Source organism: Rhamphochromis sp. 'chilingali' (genome assembly GCF_963969265.1).
Source record: "Rhamphochromis sp. 'chilingali' genome assembly, chromosome: 20".
NCBI lineage: Eukaryota > Metazoa > Chordata > Actinopteri > Cichliformes > Cichlidae > Rhamphochromis > Rhamphochromis sp. 'chilingali'.
In genome coordinates, this window is record NC_137947.1 from 14,242,959 (window position 1) to 14,256,546 (window position 13,588).

At 42.6% G+C, this 13,588-nt stretch overlaps 1 protein-coding gene across 13 annotated transcripts in view; it reads left to right on the forward strand.

The window, feature by feature from the left end:
- Positions 1–13,588, forward strand: part of dst (dystonin) — a 98,191-nt gene that overhangs the window by 65,727 nt on the left and 18,876 nt on the right. For 12 of the 13 annotated variants that reach the window (XM_080868166.1, XM_080868156.1, XM_080868158.1 and 9 more), the window contains 15 exons: positions 22–520; positions 629–2,097; positions 8,752–8,913; positions 9,014–9,184; positions 9,464–9,630; positions 9,770–9,929; positions 10,151–10,477; positions 10,633–10,717; positions 11,413–11,654; positions 11,750–11,956; positions 12,050–12,169; positions 12,296–12,403; positions 12,491–12,709; positions 12,797–13,000; positions 13,312–13,543. In XM_080868166.1, coding sequence (XP_080724292.1) covers positions 22–520; positions 629–2,097; positions 8,752–8,913; positions 9,014–9,184; positions 9,464–9,630; positions 9,770–9,929; positions 10,151–10,477; positions 10,633–10,717; positions 11,413–11,654; positions 11,750–11,956; positions 12,050–12,169; positions 12,296–12,403; positions 12,491–12,709; positions 12,797–13,000; positions 13,312–13,543 — 4,372 coding nt within the window. The remainder of the gene's footprint in view (positions 1–21; positions 521–628; positions 2,098–8,751; positions 8,914–9,013; positions 9,185–9,463; positions 9,631–9,769; positions 9,930–10,150; positions 10,478–10,632; positions 10,718–11,412; positions 11,655–11,749; positions 11,957–12,049; positions 12,170–12,295; positions 12,404–12,490; positions 12,710–12,796; positions 13,001–13,311; positions 13,544–13,588) is intronic. The other variant, XM_080868157.1, reaches the window with a different exon arrangement.

Genomic DNA, 13,588 nt, shown 5'->3' on the forward strand with positions numbered 1-13,588 from the left:
TATTCTTTCTCTATCCCCCAGATCCTCCAGAATGAGTTTAAGAGCCGCAAACCTCAATATGAACAACTCGAGGAAGCTGCCTCCGCCATCCTAAGCTCATCAGGTGATCAGGACCCTTCGAGTGGGAAGCTGGTGAACGAGCAGCTTGCTGCAGTCACTCAGAAGTGGGCAGGCCTCACAGGACAGCTGGACCAGCGAGACAGCCTTATTGATCAGGCAGTGGTGAAAACCGGAAAGTTTCAGGAGTTACTGAGGAGCCTCAGTAACACTGCCACTCACCTGGAGAGTCAGCTCACAAACCATCAGGGCCTCAGCACGCAACCTGATGCTGTGAAGAAGCAGTTGGAGGATGCCCAGAACATCTCGGCTCAGCTGCGAGAGGAGAAGAAGAAGCTGAAGGAGGCTGAGGCCATCAATGAAGAGCTCACAGCGATGGTGACTGAGGACTACCTCAAAGCAGACCTCGCAAGGCAGCTGGAGAGTGTTTGCAAGCCTTTTAAGCAGTTGGAAGAGAAAGCAGGTTAGTGTCCTGAAAATTAAAATCTGTTTGGTTATATTGTATAAAACTCACTTTATCGCTGGTGTTGATCAACTTACTGAATATGTTTTCCATATTTCTCTGTTCCAGCAAAAAGAATTGAACAGTTAAACTCCACCTTTGCCAGTTCTCAGCAGTTTCATCAGACTTCCAGAGATTTACAGTCATGGCTGGGTGAGAAGCTCCAGGACCAATCGAAGCCCAAACCCATCTCTGCCAAAGTGGAGGTTCTGCAACAAACTGTGGAGGAGCACAGTAAACTCCAGAAGGCTCTCGGTGAACATGAGAAAGCTTTTAATACAATCATTGGAGAGGGAGAGATGCTTCTGCACAACATTGATGGTGCAGAGAAGTTAGCACTACAAGGTCAGCTTACTACCCTCTCATCCAACTGGGAAGAAGTGAAGAAGAGCTCCGCAGAGCAGGCTGACAAACTCCAAACTGCTCTGATGAGATCACTGAAGTATCAGGAGCATGCGGAGAAGCTTAACTCTTGGATTCAGGAGTGTGAGGCTAGCGAGGGCCGAGTCAAGCTCACCGTTGATCCTGCTGCTGTGGAGACTTCCATTTCTCAGTTGAAAGCTCTCCAGAAGGATGTTGATAAGCACAGAGGGTTGGTGGAGCAGCTCAACGCAGCTGCAGATAGCCTTCTTGAAGTGGCCAACACAGACACTGACGCTATAAAAGAAGAGAAGGCTAGCACTGGCAAAAGAGTAGACAATATAGTGGAAAGTCTGCAGAGCAAAAGGGAATCTTCAGAGAAGATCTCGCACACAGTAAAGGAATTTAATGATGCGTGCAAAGAGGCAAAGACTCAGCTTGAGGGAGCTAAGAAGCAAGTGGATGCCTATGAAACACAGGGAGTTCAGGCACACAGCAACAAGAGCCTAACCAACATGAAAGCCCAACACAAGAGTTTAGAGGCTGTGCAGAATCAAGTAGAGCACATGAAGGCCTTGGCCAAGGACCTTGTGGTGGATGTCCCAGATGCTGAAGGAGTGACAGACCTCTTACTACAGGCAGACAGCATAGAAAAGGACTACAGCAACCTTAATAAGAAACTGGAGGAGACATGTCAAGCATTGGAGGGTAAACTGCAGGGTATCGGACAGTTTCAAAACAACATCCGCGAGATGTTTGCACAGTTCACAGAGCTGGATGATGAGCTAGACAGCATGTCCCCAGTGGATCTCAATTTGGACACTCTTAAAGAACAGCAGGACAGCATTCAGAGTTTTGTGACTAAGCTGCGAGAGCTCATGGCTAACACAGCCAATGCTGGAGACAGCTGTAAGAAGATGTTAGAGTCTGAACCCTCACCTGACCTTCTGGGCCTGAAGAGAGATCTGCATGCTCTGAGTAAGCAGTGTGGCAAACTGTTAGACAGAGCCAAAGGAAGAGAGGTCCAGGTGCAGAGTACTCTTACAAAGCTAGAGGAGCTGTATGGTAAACTCAATCAAATGGAAGATAAACTCTGCAGAGCTGTGGACAAGGAGGCGTCCCAGGAGCCAGTCAGCATGGAGACAGAAGTGATCAACCAGCAGCTTGAGGCTTTTAAGGTATGTTTGTCCTGATCTGAGGCTTTATTTTCAGTTTTTTTGCCTGATAATATGGCATTTTTAACACATTAAACCACAGTATATCTGCACCTTTTTGGTTTGTGATTTCCGGGAATCAGTGTTGCTACAGTAGTAAAGCTGATGATCATTGTTGTAAGGAACTTTATACCTCCTCATACATCTAGCTTATTTCAAAAGTCAGTAATTTCCTATGATCATAAAAAAATCTCAATTTTTGTGCCTTGCATTCACTTTTTACTTTTGGAAAAGCAGTAGACATTTGATATCTTATCATGTGTGCTGTGTTTTTGTCAGTTTCTACACTAACGATTTTGTTTCGGATGTAAGCCCTCCAAAATAAAGTTAAAGCTTAATATTTTCAAACTAATTTCTAGCAACACTGAATATAATATAATAAATTCAACAATATCTATAACAATATATATAATATATCTGATATTCCTGCTAAAATTACATTTTAAGCATTAAAGTAAAAATTTTCATTTTACAATAGTGGATTAAGTGCTTTACAAAAAAATGAGTTAAGAATGATCTATTTTTTTGCTGGAGGGTTTTTCCTGTAAAGGGGAGTTTTTTGTTTCCACTGTGCTTGCTCACAGAGGATTGTCTCATTGTGGTTTTCTTAGTTATTCTTAGGTCTTTACCTTACAGTATAGAGCACTTTGAGGGAACTGTAGTTGTGATCTACATAGATTTAATTGGAATCCTGCTTTAATTTTAAGCCTAAATCTGGATTCCGTTAGTTTAAAGAAAAAAAAGAACAACTTTTAAAACCTACATATACATGCTGTCTACCCACAGAACCTCGCACAGGAGAAATTATACCAGCACACTGAGCACACAATCCTCTGGGGACTCCTGGTTCATTTAGGGCATCTGGTGTCAACAAAAGAGCTAGGGCTCCATATGCAGTGATGGGGCAAAAGGGAAGGGCCGTCATAGCCAGGTGGCTGCCAGCAGGGTGTTGCTTGATTTTATGATGACGCTGAGCCTGCATCTTCCTCTCTTAACACAGATATGGTTGATCCAAACCATTGCAACCTGATCATCTGCAGCTCTGAGCTCAAAGTCGATGTCTGTTATTTTGACCCCTGTTGGTAAAGACATTGCTGTCATTTTTTAAATCCCCTGAATAATATAGTATTTGTGCTCAGTTAAGTGTCCATTACAATTGGTGAAGCATTTTTAAATCAATCAATAGGTTGATTATTTTAACTATCTGCTATGTAATTACAGCCTATGCCAATGAACACTTTAATCCCAAAGTCTATAAATTCTTGATTTCAACTTTTGCCTGTAATTTTTGGATTCAGTGTGTAAAATTGATAGACTTAAGCGTATTGGAGCGTTATTGTAGGGCCTTTAAGCATATTGGAAAGTTTTACAGACATAATGGTTTGTTTTCAAGTTAATCGAACTCTCACACATTGTTAACAAAATTATGGGTGCCTTTGCTGATATCACTTAGGGATCAAACATGGGTTAGCCAGTACTAAGGTTCACAGACGGATGCAAAATATTCTAAAAGCTCCTAAATTCCTGTGGATTCAAAAGCAGATTAACCTATATTTGCTGTAGAGGTGCAATGATGAAGGCCTTCTTTATTTATAGTATTAGTATTTACCAAAATCCCCCAAACAATGTAAACAGCTGTGTATAGGCAAACCACACAGATCTGTCCTGTATGTAGGTCAAGGGATTGTTTTTTCTCAATTAATGGGGAGCTGCACTCGAACAGGGGAGCATCCAACCCCCACAAGGGATGCTTGTATTAAAATATCATTGGGGTAGCAAGGTCGGAGGTGCCTGCTTCTAGTGTGGAGTTTAGTTTAAAGAGCTTGCAGGGTAGCTATTAACAAAGTGATTGATTCAAGTTGTTGCTAAGCAGCATTGTCACGGTGATTCACCCCCCAAGTCTTTGTCTTATTGCCACTCTGCATTTAGAGGGCATACACGGCCTCAGCTGTCAGCGGAAAATCCTCTTTACACTCATTTGTAACAATATCAGGGGGGGAACGGTCCAGGACAGCAAATCAGTGTTGGACCTGAAGTTGTTTCTTTATTTAGCAGCAGTCTGGATAATTGTGTCATCTTCTTTTTTATATCCAGTGAATCAGGCTATTTTCTGCTGTTGGTTAAGTGGACTTTATTGGCAGCTAGTGAGCAAGAAATAAACAGAGAAAGACAGCGCTTGGATTCCTTTCTTTCATGTGCTGTTACCATTTTAGGTCAAGTTTCGAATGAGACGTCTTCGACTTCATGTGTTTGCTGTTGTTTTCCCGTGAGTTGTGTAGGAGCTTGGAAGCCCTGTGTGTCTTTATGTGCACCCAAGGTCATGTTTTAGTGACTCAACTGTACGGGTGGGGGGCTGGTGTGGCAACTTTTTCTCACTGTTGAGACATTACATCAGTGTCTCTTGCAAGTCAAGACAAATGTCTACCTTCTGAATCACACTGTAGCTACTCCAGCTCATTGAAGGTGATGATAGTTGTAAAAAGTGTCACTGGAGCCACATTATTCATTATTCACAAAGTCATGAGAAATTATTATTAATGTGAAACATGAAACCCCTGTGGGCCAGCCGAGCGGTGTAATGGAGTTGTTATGTTGAGTTTTTACTCATTAAAGGTTTCTAGTGTTGGAGAGAGCAGACATAAAGTTTAGATGCAATAGGATTTAAAAAAAAAAAAAGACCCATCTAGTGTGAAAGCAGTGAGTTTGAGTGAAATGTTGTTTCAGGCCATCTCAACCAAGAGTTGGGAGTTCGCCTTGTAATCGGAAGGTTGCCGGTTCGAGCCCCGGCTTTGACAGTCTCGGTCGTTGTGTCCTTGGGCGAGACACTTCACCCGTTGCCTACTGGTGGTGGTCAGAAGGCCCGGTGATGCCAGTGTCCGGCAGCCTCGCCTCTGTCAGTGCGCCCCAGGGTGGCTGTGGCTACAATGTAGCTTGCCATCACCAGTGTGTGAATGTGTGTGTGAATGGGTGGATGACTGGTTGTGTAAAGCGCTTTGGGGTCCTTAGGGACTAGAAAAAGCGCTATACAAATACAGGCCATTTACCATTTACAGGCCAAAAGTAATAACTCGATAGAGACGAAAGCAAAGCAAAGCATCACTGAGATTTGGTAATCCTTGTAAGAAGTGCACACACGCCCTCGAACACACACTACATGCACTCTAAATAATGTTTGCTCATCTTTGGTGATAATAAAAGAGCTTTACTCAATTTAAAAAACAAACAAACCACCTCTTCAACCTTTAGTGCCCTCTACTTTTGGTCTTTAGAACTTAAATAAAATGTAGTGTTCACAATTTATGAAAAGTTTGCCAGGTTGTAAAGCTACATGTAACTTACAAAGAGTGACAAAGAGACCTGTAGCAGCTGAAAAGGAAAAATAATTGGTATTCATATATTGAAATTTTCAGACTTGTCCCAGCTTCACACACGCTCGCTTTAAAATTTTGCTTTTTTATCCCTAACGTCTTCCTCTTTCCGTCTCTGCTCAAGCGTGCAGAACTGGAAACCGTGGTTTGGGTTGTTGAAATTCACGCAGAGCTGCTGCGGTGCTGACAATGCAGGAAACAGATACAAACTCTTTTCATTATCTCCTCTCTATCCTGCATTTTTCTCCTACCCCCGGTCAGTGGACATTAAAAAGTCGCGTCATGCACTTGGCAGAGCCGTCGGTGTTAAATTACCTGGGACCTGTGCCTCCCTCAGCATTCCACTGTAATTAAGAATATCTGTGGGGTCCACAGCAACCGTCCACGAGAAGAAAGCAGAGGGCAAAGCGAGAAAAGACGGAAAAAAAAAGTGTGTGTGTTTCAGCGTAGTGTGATGTCATCACAGTGAGAGCTGGTGCGTACTGCTTCCCCTTCTCATTTCCTCAGTCACTGAAGGAAAAAAAGGGAAAAGTGAGAGTATGTGTCATGATGCAAACATGGGTTAGAAGTGAAGTCATATGGGCCGTGCGGACATAAGGGGGAATTAAACAGGGGGGGAAAAGGGTCATATGCCCACCAATCAACATGGGCCGGAGCGGCTCAGAGCACAAAAGGAGTTGTGGCAGATGTTGTCTGAATAATGAGCGGGGGCGGGGCATGAAACCCTCTGCCAGCAGAGTGTCTGTCAGTGCGAGGGGAGCGATGGGAGAGGAAGGGCAGGCTTTTTTGTTTATCCAGGAGTACTAGCTCTCCTCAGAACTGCCTGCAGTTTTTAGTGGAGCCTGCTGGATTTGTTTCTGGATATTTTCACTTTGCACTGAGGATTTTCCTGGATGTTGTAAGGATTTCAGGAAAAAGGAAGCACTTTCTACCAGAGGAATAGTAATTATGTATTTGGCAATACTTGGAGAAGAGCCCAGAGGAATATATTTTTGGAATAGGTGACTTTATTGAAAGACTGAACTTTCATTCCTTTTATGGAATATAAAGTTGTTTTACAGTCCGAGCATTTTTGGGAGATATTGTTTGAATATTTTTGTATATCCAAAGCCTTTTGTTTTGAAGTTTGATCATCTTAATTGTGGCTGAATTTGTAATTTGAGAGAATATTTTATTTAAAAAATAGTTGAAATGTTTTATGTTCAGTTGTTAGCTTCTCATTTAAGAGAGGACAAACAGTGTTATTTTGCACACGGTTACTTTGACCACATGTTGGCTTCTTTTTAAACTACTCAGCATACACTAAATTTATACCTCAAAGGATTTCAATACCTCCTTTATATTTTTTTGTTGTTGTAAGCTGTGACAATTGTTTTAGTATGGGCAAGCCTCTGAGCAGACCAGATTGCCTCAGACAAAACCCTTCCTGTGTTGGGAAGGGGGAGGAGGAGGATATGAACATTGATGACTGCTATGTGCCCCAGAGATCCATTTATGACACCGTCCGGCTCAATGAGCAAATAGACTCGGGCTCTAAAGGTAGTCTTTCTTCCCGTCACTTCACAGGCAACCTCCCTTACACCCATCGCACGTTAGACCTCAGCAGCCTGTGTGGAAATGGAGCTCTCACTCCTTCTAGCTCATTTGAGATCCAAACCAGAAAACCTGTCACGCTAGATGAGCGTGCCATCTTTGATGGACTTAAGCTGAATGGGGACATTATTAGGGTGAATGACACAGTAATGTCGAAGTCACGTCTGCAGGGAGGAGAGAAAAAGGACCATGGCGGTCATCATCGGCGGTCATGGCGGACTTTTGCCCCCACTAATTTGGGCGAATACGCAAGCCGCAGTGGAACAGTGAGTTCTGGTAGTGCGGAGAGGCCTGGCCTGATCAATGGCAAAAGAGGACAGAGTAGGACCAGCTCACTGACATCTGAAGAGGACTCGGGTTTGTACAGCCCTACTGTGGAGAGGGAGCGACATGGTCGTAGATCCCACATAAGAACAGGCCCCGGTACAAGAAGCTTCTCATCTTCCGAGGCAATGCATGTGTCTGGGGACCTGAAAACAGGGCGATCGCTCAGCTCAGGGCAGGAGGACTTTCCTTTCTCGCCTGTGAGGGACAACCAATCTCTTTACCACAGTAGCAGCTTGGTTCAGGAGACAGAATCCTGTGGGAGCAAGGTTAATGAAAGGGATAACCTAAGCAATGGAGATTATAAATCTTCCACAGGGAAGTCATCTTCAGGGTCAGCCTCCAGAGCTCAAAATGACACCCCTGGATGGCGTTCCAGGACTTTAACAGACTATGATGAGCTATCCACTGCTGAACTGTTAGAGGATGTGTCATCTCAGGATGACTGTGAGTTGGTTAGTGTGGTAGTGACACAGCCTGAGACTTACGGAAACTCTGTAACTCTACCCACGGAGAGCTGCCAGCAAACACAACCCGGTACTGTACAACAAGGGGCATCCAAATACAGCATGGAGGAGCTGGAGGAGTTTCTGCAGTCACTGGAAGCCTGTCTGCCTAAAAGTATACAGACATTCCAGCACGCAGGGGAGCAAGAGATCGAGGCTTTACTGAATGCCATTGCTGCGTGCCCCGAAATGGACCCTATGGGCTTATTGACCCCACAGGTGGCCCAAAATAGTTTCTCCCTCCATTTCTGAACTTTTGACCACTATTATGCATCTCTTTAGATACGTTTTTCATGGATGATGGATTGGTGTTTGTCTTACATATCTGATTACACGATGGGTGAATGAGGTTTTTCTCAGCAGCCAGACTGGAAGTCTGTCTGCGTGATTGTGTACAGCTGGGATTTAACCATTAACCAAGCTGATGACTCCTTAACTGGTTAAACAGTTGAATGTGTTAGCTGGATTTTTAAAAGTTAACCAAAAGTGTTGATGTGGCGATTGTAGTCTCTGGACATGAATAATGAAATAACTTCCTGGGATTATGCACTGAATTTATGAATTTTTATGTGTGTCTTTTTTTTTTTTAGCTGTTTTTGAACTAACTTATAAAACAGGACATTATTGTAATTCACCTTCTCAAATTCCAGATTTGTTGAATGAATTCATGGAAATATCTGTTCTTTCCATACACATAATGCAAGTTTAATTGGATTTGTATGAATGTGATTTTTCAAGGCCACAGGAAATAATGTCCTGAAGATTAATGACATTGTATTTTGAGCAATTCTAAAATATTCATTATGATTTGTTCCATGTCTATTTAGGCTTTTCAGAAAGAGGACATTGATCCACTGCAGAACCAGCTTCAAGACATCAATTCCCTCGGGCAGGGTCTGATCCAGAATGCTGCTAAAGGCACTAGCACTAAGAAACTCGAGGACGACCTGGAAGGTGTCAACTCTAAGTGGAATACCCTCAACAAAAAGGTTACACGTGTTTGTGTTTTTTTTTTCCATTGTGAAAATATGAAGACTTGACCTTGGCCCTTAAAACAGGTGACATCTATATTTACCATTTGGTCTGCAGATTGCTGAGCGTTCAGCCCAGCTGCACGAAGCCCTCTTGCACTGTGGCCAGTTCCAGGATGCTCTGGAGTCCCTACTCAGCTGGTTGACTGACACGGAGGAGCTCGTGGCCAATCAAAAACCTCCGTCTGCCGAGTTCAAAGTGGTGAAGGCACAGATACAAGAGCAGAAGGTAAGCCAGTGGTGCAATCACAGATTCACACAAAGAGAAAACACATTGAAGTCTGTTTTAATGTTAGCACTTCAATACTTCATGTTTGCTTAACATTGGCCCCGCCATTAATTTTATTTAATTGGCATTAATTGTTAAAAACAAGTGTGGTACACAAAGCTTTGTGTTTAAAGAGCACTTCTTTTTTGTTGGGTAAATTTACTGGGTTTTTTTTTTTTCTTCAAAATAAAGCAATGAAAAGGCACCCAATGACTCTCTTTCTTTGTTTGCCTTTGACAGCTCTTACAGAGACTGCTGGACGACCGAAAGCCGACAGTGGAGCTAATAAAAAAGGAGGGAGGGAAGGTTGCTGAACTGGCAGAGTCTGTGGATAAGGAGAAAGTGGCAAAAGAGATTGAATGCCTGGGACAGAGGTGGGACACGCTTCTCAAGAAGGCTGAAAACAGGTTAGTATAAACACTGCAATGTAAAACCATAGACTGCATATAAAAGATGGGTGGATCCTCAATATTTAAAAGCGAAGGTGCATTCTTTCTAATGACCAGTAGGAGTAAGTCTGTTGGTTGGTATGATTTCAATCTCCAGGCACAAACAACTAGAGAGCATCTTAGTGGTGACTCAGCAGTTCCATGAGACTCTGGAGCCGCTGAGCGAGTGGCTGTCAGCCACAGAGAAACACCTCGCCAACTCTGAGCCAATAGGCACTGAGACTTCTAAGCTGGAAGATCAGATATCTCAGCACAAGGTAATATCCATCATTTTTCATCATTTCCATTTGTTTTCATGCTTTTTTTAAACTATCAGTTAAGTTCACTTCAGTTTTATTCATTTTGCTTGTTACTTGTAAGTTTGCGCTTCTCATTATTTCCCATTCATCTTTCTAAATTTCAGTTGAATATTTTTTATCACGTGTTTGTTTTTTGTTTGTCATGTTTTCTTGGTCCATTTCCCATCCCCTGCCGCCAGGCATTAGAGGAGGAGATTATGAATCACAGTAAAGACCTGTTTCAGGCTGTCAATCTTGGCCAAATGCTCAAAACTGTGAGCTCAGTGGACGATAAGGAGTTTGTTCAGTCTAAACTGGACACCGCTCAGGCCAGTTACATAGAGCTCCAGGAGCGATGCAGGAGGAAAGCTGAAATGCTTCAGCAAGCTTTGGCAAATGCCCAGCTGTTTGGAGAGGATGAAGTGGCTCTCATGAACTGGCTCAACGAGATACACACAAGGCTGAGTGAAGTGTCGGTGGAAGACTACAGACTAGAGGTTCTTGAAAAGCAGCTGGCAGACCAACGGGTATACACTCCTCCTCAGGCCACACATTTTGTAGCCCTTTCATTTAAGTTGCATCAATCATGTTTCAGTTTATTTTGCTCTTTTGTGTGTCACCATAGGAACATTTCTTGTTACTCTCAGTGACTCTCTGAAGTCTGTTTTTTTTTTCTTTTCAGGCACTGCAAAATGATATTGGCTTAAGGAAGAAGAATGTTGACCAAGCCATCTCCAATGGGGTAGAGCTACTGAAGCAAACAACAGGCACGTCTTCATTTATCAGTGTAGCAAACAGTTCTGTCTCTGTACTACTCATCATAAGGTTTATTGCCCTTTTTATTGAGCAGTGACGTTTTGCATGAATTACGTTGTTTTCACATCTATGAACTTCTGCAGAGAAATAGATTTCTAATTTTTCAATGATGGTGAGATAACACCTGTCTGTCCAATGGGATTTATATTTGTTTATTGCCAACAGCCAGTTAGCTTAGCTTAGCATAATAGAAATGCTTAAAACACAGTAGCTGCTAGCCACCATCTATTTAATATAAATCTCCATATAAGTATATATTTTGTAGCAAAAAGAGAGCCCTGATTGTGCAAATAAGCACGCTTTGTTACTTTTGGACAGGGGCAGGTAAACTTAAGGTTATGGATAAAACCCCTGTTCTCTGATTTGCATAGTACAGGACAAATACAATTTTTAAAAAAACTCCTTCTATGTTTGCAGCCTTTGTGATCAGCTTAGCTAACCTTCAGCTAGATGTATGTTGCTATAAATTTAATATGCAGATTGTAAATGACAACATTGTGTAGGATGCAGGCTTATTCTTTTCTGTTAACCTCATGAATTTTGGCCCGGAGTTCAGCTAGCAGGAAGTTGTTAGCATAAGGTATCTCTGTTTTAGAACAAAAGAAGCATATGACAGTGAACATTATTATTTACTTTATGTCTATAGGTGATGAGGTGATCGTTATCCAAGGCAAACTGGATGGAATAAAAACAAAATATGCTGAGATAAACTCTATGAGTGCCAGTGTTTTAAAGACACTGGAGCAGGTTTTGAGTCTGTCTTCTAAGCTGCAGCATACTCACACGGATCTGAGCTCATGGCTAGAGAAAGCAGAGGCTGAGATTAACAGCTTTGCTCATCAGGAGCCAGTCGGCGAGCAGCTGATTCATTCACAAAGCAGGCAGAAGGTAAGGATTTCTACAACTTTGTCCAAAACATTGTAATTGTATTCATACAATGCAGCAATGCATTTATTACTTATGAACTGGTGCTTTCTGTCCAGGCCATGTTGAAAGAGATCAAAGACCAAAAACCAGTGTTGGACCAGCTGAATGAGTTGAGCAGTTCACTCTTGGATTTGATCCCCTGGCACACTCGTGAGAGTTTGGACAAACTTGTGTCTGAGGATAATGAGAGGTACAGAGCTGCCTATGACACTTTGACCCAGAAGGTCGACCAGATCAATGCTGACATACTCAAGTCACAACAGGTAAACCACATAACTTAACGCACTGCCTTTTATTCTCATTCGACTGTCTCTCTCTATTTTTTAAATGTATCTCTTGTTTTTTCTTGTTTCCAGTTTGAACAGGCCGCAGACAATGAACTCTCCTGGCTGACTGACGCTGAGGGGAAACTGCTATCGATGGGTGAGATCAGGCTGGAGCAGGACCAAACCACAGCTCAGCTCCAAGCACAGAAGGTTAGCCGTGTGTGTGTGTGTGCATGTCTGTGTGTGTGCGTACAGATCTCTATTTAAACAAATTAGAGTAAACACAGTGGTTTCTTTTGTTGACATACAGCCAAACTCACTCTACTGGTTTTACAGATTTTCTCCATGGACATCATGAGACACAAAGATGCTGTAGATGAGATTGTGAAAACAGGAAAGGCCATCATGACCAGCAAAAACCCAGAGGAGAAAGAAATCTTAAAGGTAAGAAAATATATTTCAAATTTCAGACATTTTTCAGTAAGAAAATGGACAGAAATTTCAAAATGATTCTTCTTGGGCTTCAATCAGGCCAAGACACAGACTCTCCTCGAGAAGTATGGTGTCGTCAGCCAGCTGAATTCAGAGCGTTGTCTGCAGCTTGAGCGAGCCCAGTCTCTTGCCACTCAGTTCTGGGAGACCTATGAGGAGCTGGGGCCATGGCTTCAGGAAACTTTAAACACCTTCAGCCAGTTACCCCCGCCTGCCATTGAGTACGACACGCTCAGGCAGCAACAAGAGGACCTCAGGGTAAGTGGTCAATGTGCGCTGATGCTCAACACAAAACATTTAATCACATAATTAAAAACTAAACTGATCATGTCACATCCTCTCCAGCAAATGCGGGAACTGATTGCAGAGCACAAGCCCCATATTGATAAGATGAATAAAACTGGTCCTCAGTTACTTGAGCTCAGCCCAGTGGAGGGTGAGCCCATCAGAGAGAAATACACAGCTACTGACCAACTTTACACCAAACTGAAAGCTGATGTCAAGCAGAGAGCTGCCACTTTGGATGAAGCCATCTCCAAATCCACTCAGGTAAGCAGTAGCTGTTTATTAGGTTTGATTATTTGATAATATATGATTATTGGGAATAATTAAGTTGATCATAGTGATGTCTGGTGCAAATGGTGGTCATAGTTTGCAAATGTAAACATCAACATTACCTTGGCTGTTAATTGTCTATTCAGTTAGTTGAGTAGCTTTTACATTTTTGAATATGTGCAAATTTGTCAAAGTAAAAAATAATTATACAGACGTGTTCTTGTTTCAAGGTAACTTTCCATAATAAAAACCCATGATATAAATTATATATGCAAACTGACGTGTTTCCTTTCCTCCTTTTCCAGTTCCATGATAAAATTGATCCCATGCTCGAATCCCTGGAACGGATCGCTGAACGCCTCCATCAGCCTCCATCCATCTCAGTGGAGGTGGACAAGATCAGGGAGCAGATTACAGAAAATAAGACGGTCTCTGTGGATTTGGAGAAGCTGCAGCCATCTTATGAGACACTGAAGCAACGAGGTGAAGAGATGATCGCACGATCCGAAGGGGCAGACAAGGACCTGTCTGCCAAAGGTACGGTATAGATATGCTTTCAATCATTTTTTATACATTTATTAT